Source organism: Cynocephalus volans, chromosome 16, assembly GCF_027409185.1.
Source record: "Cynocephalus volans isolate mCynVol1 chromosome 16, mCynVol1.pri, whole genome shotgun sequence".
NCBI classification, from domain to species: Eukaryota; Metazoa; Chordata; class Mammalia; order Dermoptera; family Cynocephalidae; genus Cynocephalus; species Cynocephalus volans.
Window position 1 is genome coordinate 29,054,447 of NC_084475.1, and position 21,167 is coordinate 29,075,613.

General features: G+C 40.6%; 1 protein-coding gene across 1 annotated transcript in view; it reads left to right on the forward strand.

The window, feature by feature from the left end:
- RASEF (RAS and EF-hand domain containing) overlaps nt 1-21,167 on the forward strand; it is an 85,926-nt gene that overhangs the window by 17,911 nt on the left and 46,848 nt on the right. The window contains exons 2-3 of the mRNA XM_063081185.1: nt 16,036-16,182; nt 17,847-17,937. Coding sequence (XP_062937255.1) covers nt 16,036-16,182; nt 17,847-17,937 — 238 coding nt within the window. The remainder of the gene's footprint in view (nt 1-16,035; nt 16,183-17,846; nt 17,938-21,167) is intronic.

Sequence of the window (21,167 nt, forward strand, 5' to 3'; positions counted from 1 at the left end):
AGGTGACAGACGTTGTCTAAAGAAAAGTTTTACGAAAAACTGATACAGCATTTTTGATTTTCTTCCCAACCCCTGTCTTTCTTGCCAAAATAGAAAGAAATTTTCAGTGAAAAATAACCATATAACACCTACTTGCACAAACATTGTTAGCTTATGCCTCCATTTAACTTGACTCAAAGTAAATTTTGATATAAAGGAAATACTAGTAAGAGTAAATGGCATTGCGATATAAGAACTAAAGAGTTGCATATTCTTAGGTATACATGGACACATGTACAGTGCGTTGACAATAAGATATCAACAGAATGAACTCCTATATATGAAAAAAATTTGATCTGGACCTAGGGGAAGGATGTGAACAGAAACCTGTTTTCCTCCGTGTAAAAGGCTGAGGTCTGCATTGCCCTGTCCCCATTCCTGTGCGCAGGGCCTTATGTTAACAGACTGTAAACAGGGCTCAGCGAAGCCAGGCCCATTCGACCCTCTCTGCCTGTTTGTGTAAATAAAGTTTTATTGAAGCATAGACAAACTCATTCATGTACGTGTTGTCCAGGGCTGTTTTCACCCTACAACGATAGGGCTGGTAGTTGCAATAGAGGTCATATGGCCTGCAAAGCTTAAAGTATTTTCCTTCCGGTGCTTTAAAAAAGATTCACTGACCTGTGTACTATGACCTTTGCAGACTGACCTTGGCCTGAGGGCATGACTCAGTTCTCTTTTTTCAGTTCCTGGAGCACTGGCACCTATAAGACATTTCTGCCCTTGGGGCTTCCATATCACAAGACATTTTTCCTTTTAGCCCTTTCGCAGAACACAGCCCAGACACAGGCAGGAGAAACCATCTCCTTCTTTCTTATTCAGTTGGGTAGTGGAGTGAAGGGTAATAGCAGATCATGACAATGGCTAACACCCTGCGCCATGTTCTTTAGTAGGGGTTCATCCTCCCACCCGCCCTGTATGTGGTGGTCCTATGATTATCTTCCCTTTCTGGTTGAGGAGATTGAAGCTCCAGAGGTTAGGTATTTTGCCTTGGGCTGTGAGGCTGAGGTGTGGCAGAGGAAGCATTTGAATCCAGCCAGCCTATTTACCTATTCTGTGCACTATTCATTCATGACTTAAGAAGCCTGTAGCTGTTTTGAGGCTGTGCCTTCTGTAAACTTTCAGCACAATGCCTCTTGCAGTTTCTGCCTTCCTGCCTCCATTGTCAAACTCCCAGTAAGTAAATGTTAGTGATTTGAAATAGTAAACAATTTATAATCTGAATTGTTTCTAGACTTTGAGTTAATCTATTTAACTCATCTTCCAGGTCGATTCCATTTTAAAACCTTTTGGAGAATGTTACCCAAATAAGCACATGTATAAGTAAAATATCTTTCAGGGTGATGCAAATCCAGAAAGACTTTTACCTGTAGGAGGTGTATTTGGGCAGAAGTCCCTGAATGAGGTATTGGTGGCTTCATGCCTGGTCTGGATCCTCCTCTGATCAGGCTGCAGCAGAACAGAGGCCAGGGAAGCCCAGGCCACTGGACCCGCTTGTCTTTCCAAGTCTGCTGGCGGGTGAGACCAAATTGAGGAGACATTGTTTGTTTTCCCTAGAAGGGGAGCCAGATTACCATTCTGTAATGAGTTAATGAGGGGGGAGACCTACTCTGAGCACAAAGCTTGGGGACACTTCCAGTTGCTTGAAGGCTGTTAGGGGGCAGAGGCACAGCCGGTCTGGAAAGCAAGACTTGAACTTCAGAAACAGAACTAATGTTGCTCTGTTCTAGCAGCATAGCTGGTGAAAGGTTCAGAAATAATTAGGTACAGAGACAAGAAATCAGGCTAGAAGGAGTTTATTGGCACAGGCAGCACAGTGGAGGCCTAGAGACAGAGCCTAGCCTCCCCTCACCCTGGGGTTGGGCTTAAATGTCTTCTTGTGGTGAGCTGTGTTGTTCTGATTGGCCATAGCTTATGTTAATGAGGAGTTAAATGAAATGTCCAGTGGGAGTTGTTGAGGCCTTATGTTAATTAGGTGATTTCTAGTTTGCATTGATCGGTTCCCTTAGTATGTAAAGTAAGGTTTCTGAGGGGACAAATGGCATGGAGTTCTGTTGCGGTTATGAGTTCCTTTGACTTTTTACTTTACAGGGGACGTGCCATAGGAGGGGAACTGCCATTTTGAGTATCTTTGGGTGGCGCCATCTTAAGTGGTCCTCCCTGAACTAATAGCTGGATTTGGCCATTGAGATTTATTTTCTGGTTAATTGGGGTTTATTCTGGAGTAAATGTGTACTATGTAATAAAAGTACATTTAAAAAAAGAGTAGTTTTTTACTGAACTTGTATGGAGGAGAAAAGGATAAGCCTCTGTACTTACTCTAGTAGACTGAATTATGTCCCCCCAAACTCACCAAAGCTTGAATTGTGTCCCCCAAGTTTTATGTATTAGGAACTTAGCTCCCCCTGTGACTGTTAAGAGGGTGGGAAATTCTATTATGGTAATTGAAAGGTGGAGCCTTGAAGAGGTGATTGGATTGTAGGACCGTGCAGTAGTGAATGGATTAAAAATGGTGGTCAGGGACATGGTTCTGAGGGCTTTGAAAGAAGAGAGAGTCTGTCTTTCTCTCACTCTGCTCTCTCTGCTTCCACCATCTTGCAATGTGAGATCTCTGGGTCACTGTCACCACCACCAGATGGACTTTGGACTTCCCAGCCTGAGAAACTGTAAGCAATAAATTCCGTTTTTCTTTATAAATCACCCAGTCTCAGGTATTCTGTTATAGCAACACAAAATGGACTAATACACTGATGGAGCAACAGTGTGGTTCATTCAGGGCATCTAAAAAGGTCACCCGGTACTCTGATAGTAAAATTACAGTCATTATTCTTACCCCAAAAGAGAAATGATTTTCTCTTTTATCAGATTTTAATTGTCTGTGATTGTACTGATTCTGTAGTAAAGTAGAAGCTGGTGATGACTCCGGAAGTCCCACATTTCTGTATTAAATGGTAGTAACCTTAGATCTATCTTTATTTCTGCAAATTTGTTTCAAAATTCTTTGCTTAATGCTCTGCTTCAGCCAAAACGGTGAGCAGATGGGAATAATTAAGATGCAAACTTGATCATGTTGTGTTTTTCTTTAAGTCTTTCAGTGGCTTCCCATCCCCTGAGAATATTGCTCCCCTGCCATTTAATGTGCTTACACACTCACCGGGTGCTGCCAGCTCCTTCATCTGATGCAGAACTCTGGCACTTCCCTGTCCCAACCTCTCTGCCTGAGGCTTTGCACAGCCTGTGGTGACCGCTGCCTGGCACAGGCCCTGCCCGCTGCACCCCAGCCTTTCACTCTCTGCCTGGTTGACATGTACCCAGGCTTCAGGTAATTCCCCAGGACTGGTCACCGTCACCTGTTCTATGCTGTCACTTAATTTGGACAGATCTTGTCTTCCTTTTTATGTATTTTTCTTTTCTTTTTAATTGATATATAATAATTGTACATATTTATGGGCTACGATGTGATGTTTTGATACATGTGTACATTGTGTAATGATCAAATCCGGGTAATTAGCAAAATTATCACCTCAATCATTTACTATTTCTTTGTGGTGAGAACATTCACAATCCTCCCTTCTAGGTATTTTGAAATGTACCATGCATTCTTGTTAACTCTCCTCACCCTACTGTGCCACAGAACACCAGAGCTTACTCCTCCTATGTGACTGTAACTGTGTACCCTTTGACCAACCTTTCCCGTCCCCGCTCCTTCCTTCTCCAAGCTCTGATAACCACCATTCTACTCTCTACTTCTATGATATCAACCCACATGTGAGTGATATCATGTGGTATTTATCTTTCTGTGTCTGGTTTATTTCACTTAACTTAATGTCTTCCAGGTTTATCCATGTTGCTTCAGATGACAGTATTTTATTCTTTTTCATGGCTGAATACAATTTCGTGATGTAGATATACCACATTTTCTTTATCCATTTGTCCACTGATGAACACTGAGGTTGATTCCAGATCTTGGTTATTGTGAATAGTGCTTAATAAACATGGAAGTGCAGATTATCTCTTTGATATAGTTATTTCCATTCCTTTGTATATATATACCCAGTAGTGGGATTGATGGACCATATGGTAGTTGTATTTTTAATTTTTTGAGGAACCTCCATACGTTTTTTCCATAATGGCTGTTCTAATTTACATTCCCACCAACAGTGTATAAAGGTTCCCTTTTCCCCACATGCTCACCAACACTTATCTTTTTATTTTTGGGGGGGTGGTGGTGGGGAGGACCCTATATTTATTTATTTTTCAGATTCCTTTTATTACTGTATTTATCATTGCACAATGTAATCATTTTTTGTGGCCCTTTACCAATTTCTCACCAACCTGTTTCCCCTTCATTCTTTCCCATCTCTGGGGGCCTCAGTTCGGTTCTCTTCTTTTGAAAGTTCAGCGAATAATTGCAATTGTTATGTCTTTCTTTCTTTTTTATTTATTAGCTTTTTTTCTTTTTTTTTCAATTTCTACTTATGAGTGAGGGCATGCAGTTTTTCTCTTTCTGTGCCTGGCTTATTTCACTAAGCATAATTTTCTCAAAGTTCTTCCATATTGCTGTGAATGGCAGAATTTCATTCCTTTGTATGGCAGAGTAGTATTCCATTTTGTAAATATACCACATTTTCCTTATCCGGTCATTGGCCAATGGACATTTAGGTCGGTTCCAACTCTTAGCTGTTGTAATAGAGCTGTGATGAACATGGGAGTGCAGGTGTCCCTTTGACATGATGATTTCCATTCCTGTGGTTACATACCTAGAAGTGGGATTGCTGGTTTGTATGGCAGTTCTATCTGTAGTTGTTTGAGGAATCTCTGTACTGTTTTCCATAATGGCTACATGAATTTACAGTCCCACCATCAGTGTAGGAGGGTTCTTCTTTCTCTGCATCCTTGCCAACATTTGTTATTCTCTGTCATTCTGATAATGGACAGTCTAACTGGTGTGAGATGATATCTCAGCATAGTTTTGACTTGCATTTCCTTGATGCTTAGTGGTGTTGAGCATTTTTTCTGTGTCCGTTGGCCATTTGTATATCTTCCTTTGAGAAATGCCTATTTGACTCCTTTGTCCATTTTTTAAATTGGGTTACTGGTGGTTTTTTACTGTTAAGTTGTTTGAGTTCCTTGTATATTCTGGATATTAATCCCTTCTCAGATGCATATGTTTCTCCCATTCTGTAGATTGTCTTTTTGCTCTGTTAATTGTTTCTCTCGCTGTGCAGAGATTTTTAGTTTAATATAATCCCATTTCTTTATTTTCTCTTTTGTTGTCTGTGCTTTGGGGATCTTATTCATAAAGTCTTTGCCGAGTCCTACTTCCTGGAGTGTTTCCCCTATGTTTTCTTTTAGTAGTTTTATAGCTTCAGGTCTTATATATAAGTCTTTAATCCATTTTGGGTTGATTTTGGTATATGGAAAGAGGTACGGGTCCAGTTTCATTCTTCTACCTATGCATATCAAGTTTTCCCAGCACCATTTATCAAAGAGGCAGTCTTTCCCCCAATATATGTTCTTGGTGCCTTTGTTGAAAATCAGTTGGCTGTAAGTATATGGGTTGATTTCTGAGTTCTCTATTCTGTTCCCTTGGTGTGTGTCTGTTTTTATGCTGGTATCATGCTGTTTTGGTTCCTGTGGCTTTGTAGTATAATTTGAAGTCAGGTAGTGATATGCCTCTGGTTTTATTTATTTATTTTTTTGCTCAGGTTTGTTTTGGCTATTCGAGGTCTTTTGTTGTTCCATATGAATGTTAGGATTGTTTTTTTCTATTTCTGTGAAGAATGTCATTGGTATTTTGATGGGGATTGTGTTGACTCTCTAGTTGGCTTTGGGTAGTATGGACATTTTCACAATGTTAATTCTTCCAATCTAAGAGCATGGAATGTCTTTCCATCTTTTTGTGTCCTCTTTAATTTCTTAAAGCCATGATTTTTAGTTCACACTGTAGGGATCTTTCATCTCCCTGGTTAAATTGGTTTCCAGGGATTTTATTTTTTGTGTGACTATTGCAAATGGGTTTGTTCTCTTGATTTCTTTTTCTGCTAGTTTGTTATTGGAGTATAAAAAACAGTACTGATATTTGTGAGTTGATTTTGTATCCTGCAACTTTAGTGAAATTGTTTATCATCCCTAAGAGTTTTTTGGTAGAGTCCTTAGGTTTTTGTATATGTAGGCTCATGTCATCTGCAAACAGGGACAGATTGACTTTGTCTTTTCCAATCTGTTTCCCTTTCTTTATGCCTCTTGCCTAATTGCTCTGGTTAGTACTTCTAGTATTATGTTAAATAGGAGTGGTAAGACTGAACATCCTTGTGTTGTTCCTGTTCTTAGGATGATATTGGTGGTAGACTGTTGTATGTGGCTTTTATTGTGTTGAGATACTTTCCTTCTATACTTAATGTGCTGAGAATCTATCATAAAGGGATGTTGAATTTGGTCAAATGCTTTTTTTGCATCTATTGAGATAATTGTGTAGTTTTTGTCCTTAATTTTGTTGGTGTGGTTTATCACATTTATTGACTTGCATATATTGAACCTCCTTGCATCCCTGGGATGAATCCCACTTGATTGTGGTGTGTAATTTTTTTACATTTTGTTGTTTTTTGATTGCTATTATTTTGTTGAGGATTTTTGCATCTATGTTCATCAGTGATACTGGCCTATAGTTTTTTTGTTGTTGTTGTTGTATCTTTGTCTGGTTTTGGTATCAGGATGATGCTGGCCTCATAGAATGAGTTTGGGAGAATGGCCTCTGTTTCAGTCTTTTGGAATATTTTGAAGAGAATTGCTATTAATTCCTCTTTAAAGATTTGGTAAAAATTCAGCGGTAAAGCCATCTGGTCCTGGGCTTTGTAGGGAGACTGCTGATTACTGCTTTAATCTTTTGGCTTGTTATTGTCTGTTCACATTTTGTATGTCTTTGTTCAGTCTTGGTGGTGAGTATGTGTCCAGAAATTTATCCATTTCTTTCAAGTTTCCAAATTTGTTGACATGTAGTTGTTTATAATAGTCTTTAATGATTCTTTGTGTTTCTGTATCATTGGTTGTAATGTCTCCTTCTTCATTTCTGATTTTTGTTATTTGGGTCTTCCCTCTTCTTTTTTTAGTTAGCCTCGCTAATGGTTTGTCTATTTTGTTTATCTTCTCAAAAAACCAACTTTTTGTTTCATTGATATTTTGTATCATTTTTTGGGTCTCTATTTCATATATTTCTGTTGTGATCTTAGTTATTTCTTCCTGTCTGCAAATTTTGGGATTGGATTGTTGTTGTTTTTCTAGTTCTTTGAAGTGTAGTGTTTGGTTGTTTATTTGCAGTCTTTCTGTTCTTTTGATGTAAGTGTTTATTGTGATGAACTTCCCTCTTAGTACTGTTTTTGCAGTATCCCACAGGTTTTGGTATGATGTATCTTTGTTTTTGTTAGTTTCAAGAAATTTTTTGATTTCATGTTTAACAACTTCTTGGACCCATAGGTCATTCAGGAGCTTGTTGTTTAATTTCCATGTATTTGTATAGTTTCCAGAGTTTGGCTTGTTACTGATTTCTACTTTTAATCTTTTGTGGTCTGAAAAGATACTTGAAATGATTTCAGTTTTAAAAAATTTGTTGAGACTTGATTTGTGACCTAATATTGGTTGTGTCCTGGAGAATGTTCCATGCACTGATGAGAAGAATGTATGTTCTGTAGTTGTTGGATGAAATGTTCTGTAGAAGTCTGCCAGGTCCAATTGATCTAAAGTGTGGTGTAAATCCTGTGTTTCTCTGTTGGTTTGTTGCCTAGATGATCTGTTCAGCGCTGAGAGAGGGATGTTCAGGTCCCCTACTGTTATCATATAAGGGTCTATATCTTTCTTTAGGCCTAATAGTTTTTGCTTTATGTATCTGTGTGCTTTAGTGTTGGGGCAGATATATTTATGATTGTTATGTCTTCTTGCTGGATAGATTCCTTTATCATTTTATAGTGACCTTCATTGTCTCTTGGATGGTTTTTGGTTTAACATCTATTTTATCTGATATAAGAATAGTTACTTCTACTCGTCTTTGGTTTCCATTTGCATGGTATGTCTTTTTCCATCCCTTCCCCATTAGTCTATGAGTGTCTTTGCAGGTGAGTATAGAGTTGGGTCTTGAAGATAGCATATAGTTGGGTCTAGCTTTTTAATCCAATCAGTCGGTCTATGTCTTTTGAGTGGGGAGTTTAATCTGTTTATGTTTAGGTTCGTTATTGCAAGGCATTGTCTTACTCCTGGAATTTTATTTATTTTCATTTGGGTGTTTTAAGTATCTTTTGTTCCTTTCTTCCCCTTTTAGTGTTTGTCTTTAACGTTAATTTTTGTTGGTTTTTTGAGGTGGTGAGATTTAATTTCTTTCTCTCTCTCGTTTTCATTTTTGTTCCACCAGTCGGTTTTGTTCTTTCTTGTGTATTCGTGGTAGTGATTATCATTTGTTGGATTCCAGATGCAAGATTCCCTTGAGGATTTCTAGCAAGGCTGGTCATGTGGTGGTGATGTCCCACAGTTTCCATTTGTCTAGAAAATACACTATTTCTCTCTTATTCCTGAAGGGTAGCCTTGCTGGGTGTAGTATTCTAAGTTGACAGTTTTTTTCTTTTAGTATTTTGACTATATCTTCCCATTTTCTTCTGGCCTGTAGAGTTTCTGTTGAGAAGTGTGCTGTTAGTCTAATATGGGCTCCCTTAGAGGTGGTTTGATGCTTTTCTCTTCCTGTTTTTAGGATTTTCTTCTTGGAGCATTGTCAGTTTGACTGTAATGTGTGTTGGAGAGGATCTTATTGGATTGAATCTGTTTGGTGATGTTTGAGCCTCCTGGATCTGAAGGTCCATGCTTCTTCCTATACTTGGGAATTTTTCCATTATTATATCATTGAATAGGTTTTTAGTACCTTATCCTTTCTACTGGAACACTCATGATTTGAATGTTTGTGCACTTAAGGTTGTCTGCTATCTCTCTTAGGCTTTTTTCATTTTTCTTAATTCCTTTTTCTGTCTGGGTTATTTCAAAAAGATGGTTTTCAAGATGAGAAATTCTTTGTCCCGGTTGCTCTAACCTGCTGCTTAAGCTCTTGTTTGTTTTAAATTTTATTTTATTGAATGAATCCTTCAGTTCCTGGAATTGTGCTACATTCTTTTTAAAAGTATTAATCTCTTTGTAAATTTCCTCCTTCATAACCTGGATTTTTTTTCTCATTTCATTATGTTGTCTGAATCTTCTTGTATCTCATTGAGTTTCCTTAAGGTTGTCCCTCCTTTTCAGTCATTTCAAGGGTTTCCTCCTCTATGGAGTCTGGTACTTGAGAATTACTGTATTCCTTTGGTGGTGTCATATTTTCTTGGTTTTTCATATTTCCAGTATCTTTATGTTGATGTATGGTTATCTGATAGACCAGCTGCTTCTTCTATTACTGTGGAGTGGGCTTGAGGAGAGACTTCTTCCTCTTTTTCCAGTCTCTGCTGGTGACTGTTCTTGTGTCAGTGCAGTTGAGTGAGTGGTGGGTCACCTGCATGGTGGCTGTGGCCACTACAGTGGCAGCATCCTGCCCTTTTGGTGGCAGTGGCTATGGTGGACCAGAAGTGGTGTTTTCAGTGTGCTCCTGCCTTCTGCTGGGCCGGGGTGCTTCCTGCTTCTCCTGCCTAGGACTGTGGGTGTGCTCCTGCCTTCTGCTGGGTGGGGGTGCTGCCCACAGCTCTTGCCTAGGACCTTGGGCACGCTCCTGCCTCTGCTGGGCAGTAGGGGCTGCCCGCCCTTTTGTCTTTTTGATAATAGACATTCTAACGGTTAAAATGATATCTCATTCTGGTTTTGATTTGCATTTCCCTGATAATTAATGATGTTGAGCATTTTTTCATTCATCTGTTTGCCAGTATTATGTCTTCTTTTGGATATGTCTGTTAAGGTCTTCTGGCCATTTTTTAATCAGTTTTTTTTTTTTTTTTTTTTTTTTTTTTAGCTCTTGAGTTGAGTTCTTTATATATTCTGGATATTAACCCTTTGCCAGATGTATAGTTTGTAAATATTTCCTCCCTTTTGGTGGGTTTTCTCTTTACTCTGTTGATGGTTTCCTTTGCTGTGCAGAAGCTTTTTAGTTTGATATTTCACAGGACTTTTCAATCATGTGTGAGCCTTATGTGGGAAGGAACTTGGTCTGCTTCTTAGCGTTTTATTTCCAGGATCTCACTTGGATGGATGGTATGGGTGCTTTAATTTCTCATGCTCAGATGTTAGGATCTTAGCACCAATTTTCTTATGGCATTACTTAGTGTAGAATCATGAAAACATTGGCATTTAATACTGTTTACTTTCTTTCATAAAACTGCTTTAGGTTTTAGATCTATATAACATATAGTTTAAATAAATTGTATAGCTCCCCCATTTTAATGCTTAAAGGAGCAAGACTTGGAATCTAAGGGCCAATTTCCCAAGCAACCCTCCTGGGTTACCATGTTCCTTACTTGCAGTGGTGTGGTCTGCACTTGACTGCTTTCCAGGGGTGTCCAGGCATTTTAAATACCAGCCCAGCTGCATTACAGATACATAAACACAAATATATATGTGCTCATCTATCAAAATGTGTGATTTAAAAAAATGTTTATACATCTTAAGTATACCTGTTTTTATTCCGAATACATATTATTTCCCTCTCACCTTCAGTGGGACTTTTGAAATTTAAAATGCTTATTTCCCAGGGATCATTTAAAAAATTTTAAGTTGTGACATTTTAATCAGTAATTTGCCATTACTACTGTCTTTTCTACAAATCGACATTATTTATTGAACAAGAATATGTATAGGCTTAGGTTTTAAACATATACAACTGGCTGGTAATTCAGGGTGCATTTTTCTCTAATTGCATTTCGTATGATACCTTATGCCATAGATTATTTTCAGTGTTAGTGGATTTCTCAGTACAGAAGTAGAGACTGTTTTTTGTCTTGACTGACTAATGCTTATGACTCGATCCTTAATCTTTACCTAGTACGAGCATTTGCCAAGTACACCTGTAAACAGTTCTACATGGCATCTGTGAGTCCAAGCGTAATTGCTTTAGATGAGGCCCTGGGTCTCAATAAGTTCAAAGAGCTTTTGAGCCTCATCACTACTGGGCACTCTTCTCAGCACTCACATATGCCAAACTGGACCAGGCCCAGAAGAAAACAGAGTGTGTGTGTGGCCACTGTGTAGTTTCTGCTTGTTTTGTCGTCAGCAGCAAGGACACCGGGAGGGGCTGGTGACTACTGCACTCTTGGAGTGGAACAAAAGATTACCTGGTACCAAGAACTGGTGCCAAGTAAGTCTGTTGAGTTGAAGAATCCACAGGTGTTTATGTCCCCATGCAGGGCACAACATTTAAGTCATAGTGTAGAGGGACCAAGTATTATCTTTGTAAGAAATATAATGAAGTTTTTTGTTTTTGTTTTGTTTTTGGTCTTTCTGTCAGGTGTGAGAATCACCATAATCAGCATAATCCAGGTGATTCTCCTGGTTCACAGGTATAGACCCAATGAAGCCCACAGGCAGATGGGGTGGGGGTGGAAGGTGGGAGTGTGCCTCACTGCACATTGTGCTTTCCTTAAGTAGCTTTAAGTAAACTAAGTTTTATAAGGTTATCTCATTGTAATCTTAGTCATGCTTATAATGTGGGCCATCCTTGTAGCAATAATACATATCCTCCTCCAAAGTAAATTTTAAAACATCTTGGTATTGTACATCAAATTTCCTTAAATGGAGGTGTGTAGTTGGGACCCCTGAAAATCAGTTCAGCACTTACTTTTTGGTGTGAAGAGCTAGTTCTGCCCTAGGAAGCCTGACTTTGGAGCCAGATGGACTGGGTTGGAATTCTAGCTGTGCTACAAGACGATACTTATTCTCTGCCTCAGTCTCCTCCTCAGTAAAAAGGATACTAGTGATAATGTCTTCATAGGATTGTCATGAGAATTAAGTGAATAACACATGTAAATACTTAAATCACTGCCTGGACTGCATATATATAAGGTGTTCAATAAATGTCTGTTTCAGTATATGAATGCTTCAGAATAGTCCTTTATTCCCTTCTAAAGAGCGTGGGTGGTGGTGGTAAAGACTTACCCTAATCATAAAAGTTTTACTACTTAGTTAATATAAACAAGGAGATAATGAATTATTTTAATTTGGAAGAGGATGATAAAATACCAAAATAGGAAACTATAATGCTAACTTTCTGAGCTCAAGCTGACTGTAACAAAAAACTTCCAAGGCTTAGTGCCTTCACTCAGTATGAACTTATTTCTCTCTTATGTGTTGGACAGATTGATGTGGTCAGGCAGCTCTCCTGAGCAGTTTCCCTCCATGTGGTGATTCAGGGATTGAAGCATATTCTGTCATATGGCTTTGCCATATTGGAGTTCTTCTCTACAGCTCTGAAGATGAGGAAAAGAGAGAGAGAGATTGAGGGAGGGAGAGAGAGAAAGAAAGAAAAAAGAGGGAACAAAAGAATATGAGCAGGGGATCGTGCAAAGGATTTGGGGGGCCAGCGTGGGAAGTGGGAAACACACCATTTCTGCTCCCTTTCCATTCCCCAGAACTGGTCACGTGGTTCCATCCTAGCCAACAGGTGTCCTGGAAATCAAAACTCCCTCCGGGCCCTATGATAAGAACTAAGATAGATGAGTATCCGCAACAGTTAGTTAACCATGTAACATATTTTCTGCTAGTGGCAGGCATTTTTTATAATTAATCTAATTGTACACTTCACTGTAAACTGTTCTTGAAATTCTGTGTAATGCCAGGACCAGCAAGCAAACCAAGAAAATTTACAAGTCATTACATTTCTTCTCATTTTAGAAATTTGCAGGAAGTGAGGGGAACTCCTGAGGCATCCACTTCTGAACATTATATTGTTGTGGAGTAAGCTGGTAAACAAGGACTCTAGATGACAACATCTTAATGGCCATCCCCAACAATCAGGTTTCTATTAAAGAGAAGGTATTTACACTTTGCATCCTGGTGGTGGTCAGTAAATGACAGAGGTTAATAAGTTAATGATTATGTTGTGCACTGAAATTACCTGGGGCAATCTTAAGAGTAGAGAATTTTTTATTTTTATTTTTTTACTGCTCTGTAATAAATATGGCTCACTATTGCAGTCAGCATTTGTTCTCAGCTCTGATGGGAGAGATGATGGCAGCTTTCTCTGTCTTATAGCACCAAGTAAAGTGACTTACTCCTGCAGGTTTATTAATAATATTTCACTTGAGCAATTATTTTGAATCATAATTGGCCTCTGCACAGATCGAGCAGCTTATTTATAGGAGCACACCTGGGAGGGTTTACAGCCATGTGGTGCTTAATTAGGCATCAGAATTAATATGTACCTCATGTTTTGCAGTGTTTTCTAGTTCTGTAGATTGATTTTAAATCCTATTTCTTCTGTCGAAGTTCAGGTGTTTAACACAATTGGGGAACAATATGATATTATTGTTGATTTTGTGCTGTCCAGCAAGAGACTGAATTTGAATCCCAATTCTGCCACTTAATCACCATGTGACTTTGGGCACTATATTTATTTAACTAAGGCTGTCTGGGTATTTCTCATAACAAACACCACAGACTGGGTGGCTTAAAGAACAGAAATTTCTTTTCTCACAATTCTGGTGGCTAGAAGTTTGATATCAAGGTAACAGCAGGGATGGTTTCTCCTGGGGCCGCTCTCCTTGGCTGGTAGATTCCCATCTTCTCCTTCTCCTATGTCTTCACCAGAGTGACAGGGCAAGAGCCCAGGGAATGTTGATCGAATGGACAAATTTTGTGCTCAGGATTTCTGAGAGGTCTTTTGTGGCTGTTACTTTGGTATCATTAGGCACCACAGATGGCTATGAGTTGCTCTCAGACATCCTGGTTCCTGCACTGGCCTTCCCAGAAGCCTCACCAGAGCTAGACAAGCACCTGGAGAAGAGCAATATCTCCATATCAGGGGTAGGAAACAGAAGGTTTTTTGCACTGTCAAGGGAGTAACTATAAAATCATAGCAGTAGATTACTGAACATGAGAGTTTTCTAAGTACTGGAGGTGATTTTCAAATAATGCAGTGTGCAAAAGTGGTTGGTTAGCTTTCCTGTGATCAATAACTGTCCCTAACATTTCTAAACTTGATGAGAATTGATAGAGTTCTTTATGGTAAGTTATTATCTCAGGCCCAAAGCATTGCTTATTCTTTAAATTCCTGGCATTTCTTCTTTCAACTAATGTAACTGTTCTTTGCTTTAAAAAAGTGCTGCTACTGTCACAATGCAGTCATAGCTTACATTAAATATTAATGAGCATGGCTCTTCACTAGGATCAGGAGAAGGAAGTTTGGATTGCATGATCTCTGATGTAAACTGCCCGAGGAGGCCAGTATGCAGCCCGTCAGTCAAGAGAAGCTTCAGATATGGTGGAGAGTAGCATGGTTATTAAGTTCTCACATGGCCATAGCATCCAGTGATAGCCGTTGAGTCATACATGAACTAGACATAAAGGGCACATTATTCATGGATCGTGCTAGATGGTACCTAGTGCATCACCTCCTAAACTATGAGTCACAGCCAGCACCAGCCTTACTAGCTAGCTCCTTTATCCTCTGTCAGATCAGCTACTTAATCTTGTCAATTTTCTTTTGAAAAGCCTCTGAAAATTTTTATCTTTTAATAAATGGTATTAAATAACAAGTATGAGGCCTGTCATGTATAAATACTGTGATATAGTAGGAAATACATATTTGGTCTTTGTCCCAGGTTCCTGGCACACATCTCCTAAAACCCTTGGAATCTCCAGGGAGATAAGAACGTCTCTTGTGGGCAATGAGATGACTGGTGGCTTGGGTCTCTATGTATCTTCAGGATGGGGGCTGGTTGTCAGAAAGACCAAAGCATGATTAGAGGATTGACGTTTTCAGTCTCATCCCTGACCTCTGGGGAGGAGACAGGGAAGGGCTGAAGATTGAGTTAATCGCTAGTAGCCAGTGATTTAATCTATCATGCTATGCAATGGAACCTCCCTAAACACCCCTAAACAACGAGGTTTGGAGAGCTTCTGAGCTGATGAACACAGTGAGGTGCTGGCAGAGTGGTGTGCCTGAAGAAAGCAATGGAAGCTCCGTGCACCCCCTGCCCCCAGTACCTTACCTGTGCATCTCTTCCGTTTGGCTCTTCCTGAGTTGTATCCTTTAAAATAAACTGGTAAACATAAGCCAAGTGTTTTCCTGAGTTCTTTGAATCATTCTGTAAATTATGGGACCTGAGGAGGGGGTCATGGAAACCCCTGATGGGTAGCTGGTTGGTCAGAAGTACAGGTGGCAACCTGGGACTTGTGACTGGCATTTAAAATGGGGGCAGTCTTGTGGGACTGAGCTCTTAACCTGTGGAGTCTGGGCTAGCTCCAGGTAGTTAGTGTCAGAATTGAATCAACCTGTTGGACACCCGGCTGGTGTCTAGAAAGTTGAATATTTGGTTGGTGTAAGGAAGAAACCCACACATTTGCAAGTATTGTGAGTAAAAACAGTACAAATACATATGTAGATATGAATTTATATGAAGTATTTTTTAACCAACTATGAGATAATGGATATATGCACTCCTGTAATCATAAAGGCTGAACCGTGTGTTATTAGGATTGATGAAACATGGAATTAAGTAATTGGTTTAATGTTACCTACCTTTTCTGTAGCTTTACTTGCCTTTCTACTAAAAAAAACCCCCCAAAACCAAAAAACAGCAGTGACAAAAAATGTCCTTTCTTGTAAGTCCCTTCCTGTGCATTTGCATTGATCTCACAAGCCCCATCCTCTCATATGGAGAAAGATGCAACATTACCTCTGACTGCTCTCTTCATTCTAGATCATTCCATTATTGCTGGTTTTTTCTACCTTGGTTCTTAACTTATGTTTCTATTTCCTAAAAGAATTCTTCAAATTTGCCTTCTTTATTTTTTAATTGCTTTTATTTAATTTTTATTTTTTTTTGGCAGAAAAGAACAAGTTAGTACCCTGTATCAAAACATCAACCTCTTGGAGCCGAGACTAATTCAGCCATATGAACACATTATAATGAACTTTATCCGTGAGATCAAACTTCAGAGCACAGAGATGGAAAGCCTGGCCATTGCAGTGAAGAGGTATTGAGGTCCTTCTTTTCTCAGTGATACATAGGGTTCTTTAACTGGCTCTCTGACCCAGGTGGCAAATGACCTGAACTGCATTATCACATTATGATATATACAGGTGGTCTTCCTGAATGTCAGGAATCTAGAGCTTTCTAAATTAAGCCAGTACAGGAGAAGTTGAGTCAGGCAGTAATTTATAGGGTCAGCCTGTAATCAATGAGTAGGTCACTGTGATTCTCTTGTATAAACTCTTCAAGAACAGGGATTCAATATAGAACAATTCAAAGATTTATCTTATATCCAGCCACTTGAAACATACAGGAAACTTCATCCGGAGAAGTAGGCAGGACTCCATCTGAAGCCTGGCCTTGTCACTTACAGGCATGAGACCTGGTTACTTAATCTCCCTGAGTCTCAGTTCTTACAGCTGCAAAATGAGGATGAAATGTTCACATCCTTAAGGTATAGAGGGCACCGTGGATGAAGCCCTTCACGCTGTGCCTGACATGCGCTGGGTGCTCAGCAATTCTGCTCTCCCTGTCTCTAAGCCGGCTCACCCAGCCCTCCCCCTGAACCAAAAGCCAGAAAACTGTTAAACTCTTACTGTAATACAGCCAGTTGTCTCATACAGCCTATCTTGTTGGTTTTAGTAGCCCCCCAGTGCAAGAGAAGAATTTGTCTATGTTGCAGTCCAAACATCAGCCTCTTTGCTTCCTGGAAGGCCCATACTCCTTGGGCATGCATTGGGAAAGAGGGCTCATTTTGTTTGTCACAATTCTTGGGTGTCGTGTCCCACAGATGCTTCTTGCTGCCATGTGCTCCACCAGCAGCTCCCAGCTGCTGCCCATGCCACTGGTCTGTACCTAGACCTTGTGAACACAGCCCCTCTAATAGGGTGCTGCTCTGTCTGCCTGGGGGCAGGGGAGGGCTTGGGCTCCCTTGTCTTCAGCTCCTCTGTCCCTTTATTCTTCCCCCGAACATGATGTTAAAACCATCTGGTCAAGCCTTTGGAGCAAGTGAAGGGAATTAAAGTGTAGAAGATTTGAAAATGGTTTAAAATCCTGATGCTAAATAGGACCTTTCTTATAGTCAAGCAAGAGTTGAATTCACAGAGGGTTTCTTATGAGCACTTCCAATACATGGATCTGGTTTTTTCCCTCAATTTTGCCTCCTGGGGGGCTTCCAGTAGGGTAAAGGGTGCTCCTCAGGACTGCAGATTCTGTAGAGTATTCTGGAGTGTGGATCAGAGCCCCAGGGTAGGCCTCCTTTGAGGCATGACTAGCAGGCCTGTAACATTGTGAGTTTTGTATAGTTAACATTTGAGAATTACATCTAACCATCTCTTTGCCATAGTCATGGCAGCAAGAAGGATTTCCAGACTTTATTTAGAGAGCCTCCCAGTGATTTGGTATCTTCATTCTTTGCCGGATTCTAGTTGAATATCATTTTATCTAATTTATTTCATTTATTTAATATCTAGTTTTAAAATCATTTTACACTGAAATGGTCAAATTGCCAATGTCATTTTATGATGTGGAAGGAATGGGAATATTATTTTGCATGGTGTGTTTCTCCTCTGCAAAATATAGGGCTTGAAATAGGTGAGTCTGGTATTTTCACTTCATGTTCCAAGTTCAGGAGTGTAATGAGAAGGTGTGCATCCTTTTGAATTTCAGAGCCCAGGACAAGGCAGCCATGCAGCTGAATGAGTTGGAAGAGGAAATGGATCAGAGGATTCAGGCTGCAGAACAGAAGACACGGAAAGATGTGAGTTTCTGGGATTGGCCGTTCTTTGAGCAAATCTTTATGGAGCACCTTTCATGGACTGGGCCCCGGGCATTCCTCTAGGTGTCAGGTGAGGGTACAGCAAGTGCAGGCTACCGCAGAGGTTCCCAACGAACAGATTTTTACTGGTGGTGCTTTTGGGGAATGGAGTACATAGAGATGGAGATAATAAGTAAATAAAGCAGATAATTTCGGATGTAACATGTACAGTAAAGAAGCAGCATGTGTGCTAGACGGTGACTGGGAGAGCAGCTGCTTAGGTTGGGAGGTCAGAGACCTCTTTGAAGAGGTGACATGAGAGCCGAGGCCTGAAGGAGAAGGCAGTCCAGCCCTTGGCAGAGAAGATGGCTGGACTTCTACGTACCTGTTGTGCTGCCCTTGCTCACTGCAAACTCCAAATCTAGATTACAGTGAAATGAAAATTCTGTCTTCAAACTTTGGTGTTTTATAAAGGAATATACCTTTATTCAGCATTGTAGGGACTCTTTAAAGTCAGAAGTTGTCTGCTGCCTTTGGTGATTTCCATTGAAGAAATAATTGTCTTTTTTTTCCTTATAAAATATATTTGGGTGAATAATGGTTACTGAAAACAGAAAACAGACATATTTCTTTGAGTAACTGATGTTAGGTTAAAGATGTCATTTTTATGTATTTATTTGCCCTGTTAATGCTGAGATTCAACGAACAGTGCATGAGTGGCCTGAGCGCTGGCGTCCAGTAGACTTCCGGTTGCATCCTGGCTCTGCCCTTACCTGGGCTGGCTGGAAAGATAACCTAACCTCTGTGCCTTTGTTGTTCCATCTTTAAAATGGGATAATGCTACCTACACACTCTAATGAGGATTAAGCATGATGATCTATATTCAGTGCCTGCCACAGGGCTGAGATGTGGGTGCACCGTGGCTGTTAGTGTCCAGCTCTTGTCTCTGGCTGTGTGTGCTTTTGTTTCCTTTCAGATTCTTTGCTTTAAATGGCTTTACCACATATGTGCCCTAGGGCCTCCTTGCTGTCCAATATCTTAATAACAAGTTTACTAACTGTTTGGAAGTCATATTCAACAGGGTAAAAGATTCAGGTCCAGCTTTCCTGCAAAGACTGTCCCATTCTGCTCTCACTTTCCTTTTCCTAGTACAGAAAAAGTAAAGCCGTTTTTTCTTTTTTCCTGCCTTTTTTCTCTCTGCCCATTATATGAGTATTTAATCTGTGCACTCGTTCATTCATCAGACACTTGCCACGCACATGTGTTATTGCTTCTCCCAGCTAAATGCATCCCAGGTTGGTTGTTGGTAATGGGGACATTACCATGCTCCCACCTCTTGTAGCTTCTTGTACATCTTCCCTGGTTTCCTGGCTTTAGTCCAGGGGTGGCAGATCTGTGCACCCACAGCATCATTTCTGCACTCCACAGCAATGGCATGTGTGGCCCATCAGTTGCCACGTGTGTGGTCTCGGAGACCGCTGTGTGCCCGTCCAGGGCCTCCCTACCTGCTGCGTAGCTTTGGCACTGGGAAGAAGCCTGTTTGCCAGCCCATCCTAGCATCCTCCTAACACACTTTTCAACACTCTCTGGAACTCTCTGGAATGACACGTCCAGGCTGATAGAAGATATTCCCCAGTTTCCCTGCAGGCCACGTGGCTCCCTGGGGTCTGCACCGCAGTGGCAGCTCTGGCCATCTGCATCGCTGCTCATGGCTCTCCCTCCTGTGGCTCCAGCTGTTTTCCTTCTCTTGATGATTGTCGCCCCATCCCTTTCCATGTCTCTAAATTCTGCAAAGCTCAGAAAAAGTCTCTCCTTCTCCTGGATGCCCTGCAGTCCTCTACCCACCTTTGCCTCTCCCTGACTGTTGGGAAAATAGAGTAGTTTGGTCAGGGCCCTTGCCTCCGGTCTGGTTGGGTGTGGTTTCAGCATTCTTTGTAAGCAAATTGTGTGTGCGTGTGTGTGTGTGTGTGTGTGTGTGTGTGTGGTTAGTGTGTATGCACGCCAATGTATCTTTTTAGTTTTGTTGCTATTCTTGTGTTCTTCAGAGGGAGAGAGAGAAAGAAAGAGTAGAGAGAGGAGTTTTAGTGAAGCTGGTGGGCAGGTGTCGGCCTCGGACGTCCACTTGGCGCAGCCATGCTTTCCAACCTGAGGCTTCCAAGGACCTTTTGGCTGGTTGCCTAGCTCATAGACCTGCGTGTGTGGCGTCTGGTGACCCAGCCTGGTGTATGAAGGGTTTGTGACCCAGTCTGTGAATGGGCTTGAGGGGTCTGGGAGCTCCAGACCCAGCCCCAGCTCAACAGTTGGCCCAGTCAGCAGGATTACTGGCAGGTAAAAGAGCCCAACAACTGGCATGGTCGTGGAGCTAGACAACTGGTGTCACAGACAAGATTAAGAGCACTACAATTGGCACTGCTGACAGGATTCCGACATTAGCTTTGCCATAGCACCACACTGACCTTGACTCCTATTGCATGTGTAGTATATGTTGTATTGTTTCAGTTAGTTTCTTTTTTTCTTATTGCCATATCTTTATTGAGGTATAATTGGAATGCAATAAACTGCACATATTTAAAGGGTAGAGTATGTTAAGTTTGGACACATGTACATACCGTGGAACCATTCCCACAAGCAACATCATGGACCTATCCACTGACTCTAGAAGTTTCCTCACACCCCTTTGTTACACCTTCCTTCCTCCCTTCTTTACCCTCCTTGCCAGGCAACCACTGTTCTGTTTTCTGTCACTATAGATTAGTTTGAACTTTTTAGAATTGTATGCAAATACGATCATGTAGTCTGTATTGTTTCTGGTCTGGCTTCTTCCGCTCAGCATAATTATTCTGAGACTTATCCACGTATCAGTAGTTGATTCTTTTTGATTGCTGAGGCATGTCCCATTGTGCAGGTGTACCATGGTTTGTTTATCCATTCATCTGTTGAAGGACATTTGTGGCATTTCCAGTTTTGGGCTACTGCAGATTAAGGTGCTGTGCATATTCGTGTGCCTGTCTTTACATAGGCACATACTTTTATTTCTCTTGAGTAAACTGGAGTAGAATGGTTGAATCACCTGTGTAGGTACGTGCTCATTTTTGTAAGACACTACCAAACTGATTTCCAGAGTGGGTGCACCACCGTTTGTCGTTCCCATCAGCAGTGTGTGAGAGCTCCATCCTTTAAGCATCGTAATGGGAATCTCGTTGTGATTTTCATTTGCATTTCTCTAATGACTG